We start from the raw sequence: 8,977 nt of genomic DNA on the forward strand, positions 1-8,977 counted from the left end.
CAAATATTTTTGAATACATACATACATACATACATACATACATAATTCAGTTCATGATCCCTCTTCTCTCTCTATTCTATTCCCAGGATTCCTTATGCCTCTCACAATTTCTACTGTCTCCTATATGAGAACATACCCTATGATTATTAGTTTATTAATCATTCAGTTAATAATTATTAAGGATAAATGTAGTTGTGATGATGACGATACATTTACTGAACACATGACACATATTAGCTTTGTGCTCAGTACAATTTTGAATGTTACACTGTTTTTAAATTTCCTTAGCGCTTCATCTCAACACTCCAACTTATCATATAGAAAAGAATCAAATGAAGAGGGTGTGAGAAAAAAGATGGCTGTGCCACAAAGACCTGCATTAGGCTGATCTGTTTCAGTCACTCAAATGGAGTGACATAAATAGTCACGCTCAGGGCTCAAAATCGTAGTCTATGGATTATGATTGACACTGTGGTAAAATTAAAAATGTTATTATTCTTGGAGTTTCTATTTCTAAAAAATAGAAAGAGACAGACAGAGAGAGAGGAAACACCTATTCTCACCATACAGAAAGGATAAGAGACACGTTCTCCTTCTCCCACGTGTCCTTCTTCCCCTAACCCACTAGACAGTATCCCACAGAAAATTCACCACCTGACCCATTTGGAACCCTGGGTAGTAGCAGCTCTCTTATCAAACCCAACCAGGAACTGTAGTGAGTAGTTAATTTCGAAAAATCAGTTAAAGCAGGTATAATCATTTTGACAATAGATACATTCATTAAACATATACCTTTAGCATCAAACATTTAAATGTACTTCCAATGACAACCTTTGAATGTGGGCCAGGACCTGTCTGAGAAATGGATCAGTAAATTGGAGTTCCATGTCCTTCTCTTTCCTTGCGTTAGCCACACCTATATCACATTAGCTATGATTTACAGTTTCCTTTTTTTTAATTGCGTGAAGGCTAAAGACATATGCAAAATAATCTGGATATAGAAAGGATAAAAAATGTTTTTTCTTCAGGGAGTAACATTCTGTGATTCTTTTTCTAAGAGATGATTTTGATGATATATAACTCTTTAGATAGAGATTTCAACCATTATCAATTTCCGTCTGTTGTAACCGTTCATTCTTCTCATCTGACTTTTTTTCTTTATCATTCTGATTCACGAATGCTACTTGTGTAACTATTTCCTATGGAATATGTCTGATAAATGAATAATGAAAGGAAAAAGAGGATTAAACTAGCTTTCACTGATTTCTCACCATAGGCCAGGCATTTGACACATACTATGGAATTTAATCCAAACCACAGCCCTAGAAGGAAATACTGTTATCAACCCCATTTCACATCTAAGGAACCTGGTCCTTAGAGAGGTTAAGCCATTTGGCCAAGATCACAAAGCTAAGCAGATCGCAGAGTCTCGGTTTGAACCCATGTCTTTTTGACTCCAAACTTTTATACTAGGCTAAAGCTGTAACTTTGGCCATCCTCAAACACTACACAGTAAGCAGATTTGGCAGCGGCATTGGATGTTGATAGTGCCCCCATGACCAACGTCATCTTCGTGTATGAAAATGTGCTTTCCTGCACTCCCGACTCACTCCTGACCCCTCTTTTGTATTGCAAGCTCATAGTTATTAGTAAAAAGAAGGATTCTGATGATGCTGAATCTCATCGTGCATTTAAATACTCATATAATAGGATTTCATGGATTGGAATTGATACCCTAGGTCATCTAGTTCAAGTCGCTTGTTTAGATTTGATACCTCGTGAGGTGAAGGGGATATTAAAAGGTAAAGTAAAAGAAAGACCTCATATTTCTTTGCTTCCAGTACAGAAATCTCTCTAATCACATTTTCTCCGAGAATCAGAATTTTTTCCTAAAACCATCTCTTACACATTTTTGCATATCAAAAGAATAGTTGCATACAGGTGCTTAAGCACTATTATATTGATGGGAGCAAGAGGGTAAATTGTAGAGAACATTGTAAATTTAGATCTGCTTCACTCTGTCTAACCCAGCGTGTCTGACAGTGCCTGGCAAATATTAGAAGCTCAATGACGAAGTGAATATTATCAAAGAATAGACTTGACCTCTTGATGTGCTTTCTCAGAGTATCACAACTTCCTCAGTAACCTCTTACTCAAGGTCTGACAATTGCCAACATTTTGTTGATTAGAAAAAAACAGACTGTGTTGAAAATTACACGCCCCCTGCATATCTGCCTTTGATTCTCCCACATTTTTATACAAAATCACATTACAATTTTGAGTATATATTTGATGATTTGAATGTAAAGTTTTCAAATTATAGATTTACTAAAATACCTGAAAATAAACAATATTTTTCCCAGAAGCTCAGCATTTATTAAATTTCCTTTTTTTTTCATGTTATCTCAAGCGCACAGATTATATTTGTTCTTTCCTATGGCAAAATCCATTTCTTTGCAACTAATTTTGAGCTGAATAAGAAGCGTGCTCCAAAGTAGCCTAATAATACTGATTATAATCTTTCCTTTTGAGTTTATATGAATCTTTAGACTTGAGGCTGGTTTTTTTCCTAACATAGTGATGGTCTGGGCTTTCTCTCAATTTTTGTCAGAGCTCAGGTCTTACTAATTAGTTTCTTTCTGCATGAGAAAAAGATTTTATGGCATCTTTTTCCTCACCATAGCAGAACAAAAAAAGAAGAGTCAGCTGCATTCATGCTAGTTCCCCTGTGACATTTCCAAACAGGACATGATTTCTCTATACATGCTTTTTCCCTCTTCTCTTCATGGCTTTTGAATACAGACAAAAAGGTCATTTAAACCAATTAAATAAATTGCTTTTAAACTCTTTCTCTAGAATCAACTTCTTGTTTACTAACTCTGTACCTTTGAAGGAAATGTAGGGCTGTACATGTCTTTCTCTCCCAGAACCTACATTTGAAAAGACGCATTTTTCCACACAACTATAAAATTTTCTCCTCACATTCACATTGAGGCTACATAGCAGTGGTTGAATGGGGGCTGTATAGCCAGGCCCCCTGGGTTGGAGTCTCAGCTCTGCTGCTTGTTAGTTTTGTGATCTTGGGCAAGTGACTTAGCCTTTCTGTGCCTCAGTTTCTTCATCTGTAAAATGGGCACCAGAATAGAGCCTCCATCACAGGATTGTTTTGAGGATCAAGGGAATTAATACAGGTAAAATCTGTACCTATGCAGAACTGGTATATATTAAGTGCCTAATAAATGCTTAGTATTATAAGGAACCTATAAGCAGAGACTCCTTGAGATTAATAGAGCTTAATGATAAGATTTACTTTATAGCTTGTCAAGATCATTGCCTCTGAACTAAAGGAATCTATAGAGCAGCAGTCCCCAACATTTTGGCACCAGGGACTGGTTTCGTGGAAGACAATTTTTCCACGGATCCGGGGCGGGGGGTGGAGAATGGTTTTGGGATGATTCGAGTGCATTACATTTATTGTGTACTTTATTTCTATTATTATTACATTGTAATATATAATGAAATAATTATACAACTCACCATAATGCAGAATCAGTGGGAGCCCTGAACTTGTTTTCCTGCAACTAGATGGTTCCATCTGGGGGTGATGGGAGACAGTGACACCCGAAGTGTGTTGCTTATGTCCAGTCTATTCTGTAAGATGCAGCTTAATTGTCACTTGCCACTCACTCATAGGGTTTTGATATGAGTCTGCAAGCAGTTGATTTATTATGGTCTCTGTGCAGTCACACCTCTCTGCTAATAATAATCTGTATTTGCAGCTGCTCCCCAGCTCTAGCATCACCGCCTCAGCTCCACCTCAGATCATCAGGCATTAGATTCCCATAAGCAGCGCGCAACCTAGATCCCTTGCGTGTGCAGTTCACAGTAGGGTTCGCGCTCCTATGGGAATCTAATGCCCCTGCTGATATGACAGGAGGCAGAGCTCAGGCGGTAACTCAAGCCACGGGGAGCAGCTGTAAATACAGATGAAGCTTCGCTCGCTCGCCTGTCGCTCACTTCCTGCTGTGCAGCCCGGTTCCTAACATGCCACGGACCAGTACCTGTCTGTGGCCTGGGGGTTGGGGACCCCTGCTATAGAGCCACAAGAAATTTCTGGAGCTGCAGGGGAAAAAAATAGCAATATAAATAATATTCTAAATAGAAAAATAAATAATACTAATAACAATTAATATTTTAAAAATTCAATTTCAATTTAACACCCACTTATTTATCACCTATGATAGGCAAGACCATGTGCTTATAATCATCCAAGGCAGAACTGTGTACTAAAAATAGAATTCCACCTTCCCTATCAGTTCCCTTCTCAGAGAGTTTAGTTCCCAAATCAAGTTTAGTGCCCCAGATCCTCGTGTAAATAAACATCTATTGATCATGTACAAGAGAACCTGCTGGGCCCTGCAAGTGGAACAACAGTGAGAAAATGCAGCCCTGGCCCTCAGCGAGCTTCTAAATAAGCATCTGCCTAAGAGAGCTGATGAGATAAGAACAGAAATGACCAAAGCACAAGTTAGAATAAAACGGCTGCCACATAAAAAGGGAAGATTAATGCAGGTTTTCAAATGGAAAGTGAGATAGTTTTCAGTCTCATGAAAGTCTTCACGGAGAAAGAGGCAACCGCTACAGGGATTAAAGAGTCTGTTTACTTACTATCCTGGTGGATGGAGCTAGAAGACTAGGAAACTCAAGCATTGAAAAGTTCATGAAAAGACAATTCCATTAAACCGAGAAATCAGGCAGGCGTAGGAGAAGGGTGGAGGGTAAGACTGGAGAGGTCATTTGGACTCAAGTTTTGAAAGACCTTGACTAACGGGTTAAAAATTTAGGAAGTATACAAAAAGTCTTGTTCCTACATCTCATCCTCCCAAAGTGTCCACTGGCAATTATAAATCCCTTAAAATGTTAGGGAAAAGGAAAAACACCGTTCAGAATGATAGAGAAGACAGTATGATATTTTATTGCTATCCTCTGGATTTATACAGTAGTCCTAAGAGTCAAAATTCTCTTAATCAAAAAATTTTTAAATTTTTAAAAATTCTTCTAATCATATGATCTTTTGTTCATCATTTTAATCAAATACAGTGACAAAATTTTTTTAGACACTATTAGTCTTCTATGATCTCCTGTAATGTGACCCTTATTGGGTTCCACGTTTTCCTTTCTTTGAAATGAGAACATTTCCTAAAGGTAGACGCTAAAGGGGGTTACTTCCAGTCAAGCGCATAGAAGCCAAATTAGTGGGCGGGCCCTCCTAGTTCTCTGTGGACCAGGCGAGGCTCCTGATGTCTCGTCTCCCTTCGGTGTTTTTCAGGAGAGGCATGCTGCGGAGGTGCGCAGGAACAAGGAACTCCAGGTCGAACTGTCTGGCTGAAGCGACGGAGGGTATGGCACGCCCCACCATTAGTAAAATCCCCCTGCCTATATTATAATGGATCATGCGATATCAGTATGGGAAATGTATGACATGGTTTAAAAAGAACTCATTATAAAAAACAAAAAACAGAATCAAAAATAAAAAAAAAATAAATCAATGCGGTCTCTTTGCAGAATGTTTTGCTTGATGTTTAAAAAATACCTTGGATCTTATTTTGTAAATACTTACATTTTTGTTAAAAAATACAAGTATTGCATTATGCAAGTTATTTCATAATCTTACATGTCCTGTAACAGGCTTTTGATGTTGTGTCTTTCCACTCAAGTGAATTTGCTAGGTCTGTTCTTTTTGAAGCTCCCCATGTCTGACTCCATTCCCTGCCCTTTTCATTCCAACAGAAAAATGAGGTCAATAGACAGTCTTTGGTGCTAGAAACCCACCATTGCCTACTGACCTAGACAGCTTGGTAATCTCTGAACTTGACTGAAACCATACCTAGATCACAGGTATTACAACTCCACACAGATCACCACGTTTGTCCGCTCATAATCTACTTACTGCCTAGGAACTACAAAACCAGGCTAAGAAAAACCACGACTCGTAGCATTTACTTCTGCTTCTACTGGATTATGTGCTACAAATGTGCTTTGGCTTTAGAAAGGGATGGATGAAAAAGACAGATCTGAGATCAATCTGGGTAGAAGCAAAAAGCTGAACCTTTTAAAGTGCTGAACACAGATCCTAACCCAAATGGTTCAAGCAGCCATGAAATCGCTTTTCATGAAGTGGGCTTATTCTCTAGTTTAAGTTCTTTTGATGGAATGAATTAATGTGTCAGGTGGCTTATTTGTGGATGCCATGATTGGTGATGTTCATTTTAAGCTCTTACCTATAGTACAAGTACATGATGCTACTGAATATTTTTCCACTTGGAAACTGTGAGCTGATTGTTGCATTCAAACACACACGCAAACAAAATCAAAAACACTGCGGACTTTCACTTAAGCTGGTCTTTCTTCCCCAGTGTGAGGCAATCCTGCCTATTTAAAAAACATTTATATATATTACTCCATCTATGAGGGCTGATGCAGTCAAGGGGGCTAGGCAGGGCGTTTGTGCCAACTGAGAGAATCAACAGATACCCACCATAAGTACCTATTGCAGTTTTGAAGTCGTTTCTCCCCCAACTCCCAACTCCCGAAGGTTGCTGCCTGCATATTTACTCTTCATTAGTGCTATTTTCCTGTATGTCATTGTGAGCAAGCTGTGATTAATAAAGAATTGGAGTTCTGTGAACTAATACAGGTTTGGTCTGTTCTCTTGCCCCTCCGTGTGTCTGACCCTGGAGTTCAGATTTTAAAAGGGTGGCCGTTGGATTAGGCAATCTCAGAAGCAAAGACAGTAATTAGAGTCTGAAGGAAACCAGGGCCCTGCTGATTCACTTCCCTTCTGGAGCAGCAGAAAGCATCACTTTTCTCTCTCCCTCTGACAGGCCAACACAGCAGGAGAGGGCTGCAATCTGTTCCCCTTAAAAACATTCAAAAATTGAAGGAGATACCACAGGTTCAGACTGATAATTCTGCAGGAGAGAGCCCCTCTCAAAGAGCTTGGAGGCTTCCTGGCACCGCCTCACGTTCTCCCACGTGGCCACAGGACACCTTCCCCAGCCTGTTAAAATGTGATTTCCCTGCCATACTGCCGAATTTTGCACTGCCAATAAACACACTGCACACACGGACCCAGCGGGGGCGTGTCAATGACCCAGATGGATACTGCAGGACCAAAGGAACCACATCCAGTTTTAGCAGAAAATCATAAATAATTGAAACCACACGGACTTATGAATAAGCAAACTGAGCTACTGCCCATAGGAGTGCTAACAAGCCAAGTTTAAGGTGGAGGCCACCTGGTCCCTATCTTGAATATCCTTTATTTGTGGGCATCTAACACTGCAACCATTGATACACATCCTTAAAAACATGAATTCCATGATCTTCCTTTCAGAAGTCAATCAGAGCTTCTGATTAGCATAAAATAAACTATACTTTCACACTGATTTTTATGTTGCTTAATTCAGTAAACATTACTTGAAGGGCTTCCACTGGGCCAGAACCTGTGATTAAGCCCTGGATTTCCTCAGGATTACGTTTAAATTGGGTATATGACTTTGAAATGTTCTTTAAAGAAAACTCACAGAATCCCATTGATTTGAAGATTCACCCTCCTCTCATCTCTTCTACTCTCAAAAATGTGTGAAACAGTGGAGGATTGATAAATGTTATTCTCTTCCCTGGATCAGGCACCAGACTTCACAACACTTCAGAGGAGAAAGCAGAAGTAAAAATGCACTGATAGCCGTACTCTACCCCTGCCACCACCCCTCCCACTGAGGGAGAGAATGAGAAGGGAGACATGGCACCTTTGACTTCAGCAAGCAATCACCTCTTGCATTCCCAGGCTGGACAGGACAACGGTCCTTGACTTCTAATCAGGCAATTTGCTGAAAACTGCTAAGGCAAACACAGAGCCTAAAGCAAAACTAACATCCTCAAGCTCCCCCAAATTATCCCAGATCATCTTAGATTCCCCTCTGTCCCCACGGCCCACCACCAAGTGACCATCAAGCAGCACTGATTTGACTTCCAAGTTGCCCCTCATTCCTTGCTTTTCTGCTTTCATAAACACTGCCTTAATTTGGATGCTATTAGACTCTTACAAGAGCCAACTAACAAGTCTCTTCTGTGCCAGTCTACAGCCCCCTCTACACGCTGATCAGGTCTCTCCCACATTCTACTACTGCCTCCCCTTTACCAGCAGAATAAAATCTGCACTTCTTTACATGACATTAAATTGTCCCCAACACACCTCTCTTTTCTCAAGAATGTCATTTTCCTTAGACACCAAACTATGCATCCTGACATACGAATGACGTGAAATTTCTGGCCTCCATGCATATGCTGTACTCTCTGTCTAGAACTATCTTCACTACAATATCAGTCACAAGAGCCTAGCTTGCTCTGTAATAAAACCCCCCAAATCTCAGTGAAATAAAACCACAGAAGTTTATTTCCTTCTCCTGCTGGACATGTCCAACATGAGTCACAGTGGACGCTGTTCTGTTTCACTGCTCACTCTGGGGCCAAAGGCCTACAAGGACTGCCTCTATCTGGAACATCGATGGCCACCGTAGAAGAGGAAAAGTGTAAACATGGCCAATCACGTGCTGGCTCTCTTAAAGGTTCCTCCCAGAAGTAGCACAGTTATATTTCATTGGTCAAAGTAAGTGATATAACCACATTTAATTCCAAATGATCAGGAAAAGTTCCATCCCATCAGAAGCCCAGAAGGAGGAAAGCCAGAAATATTTGGTAAACAGCACCAATGACTACCACCCTACTGGTCACCAAATAGCAGGTTGACTCTCCTTCCCACATGTAAAGTACACTCACACTGTTCCTAAGATAGAAAATCCCCAAGTCCCATTTGTCCATGACATCAAGCTCTATGTCCAGGATCTCTGGGTGGTGCACAGTACTCTCTCCGACAGATGTGGGTGTGAGTCCTCTTGACAAGAGACAAATAAAT

The 8,977-nt window shown here is 40.1% G+C and overlaps 1 protein-coding gene across 1 annotated transcript in view; it reads left to right on the forward strand.

Annotated features, from left to right (window-relative positions):
- The window catches only part of STMN2 (stathmin 2), a 49,397-nt gene extending 43,848 nt beyond the window's left edge, over positions 1-5,549 (forward strand). The window contains exon 5 of the mRNA XM_068525538.1: positions 5,330-5,549. Within this exon, the coding sequence (XP_068381639.1) occupies positions 5,330-5,389 (60 nt within the window). The 3' untranslated portion in view covers positions 5,390-5,549. The remainder of the gene's footprint in view (positions 1-5,329) is intronic.
- Positions 5,550-8,977: the final 3,428 nt, after the last annotated feature.

The sequence above is a fragment of the Eschrichtius robustus genome, chromosome 17, assembly GCF_028021215.1.
Source record: "Eschrichtius robustus isolate mEscRob2 chromosome 17, mEscRob2.pri, whole genome shotgun sequence".
In the NCBI taxonomy this organism is placed as follows: domain Eukaryota; kingdom Metazoa; phylum Chordata; class Mammalia; order Artiodactyla; family Eschrichtiidae; genus Eschrichtius; species Eschrichtius robustus.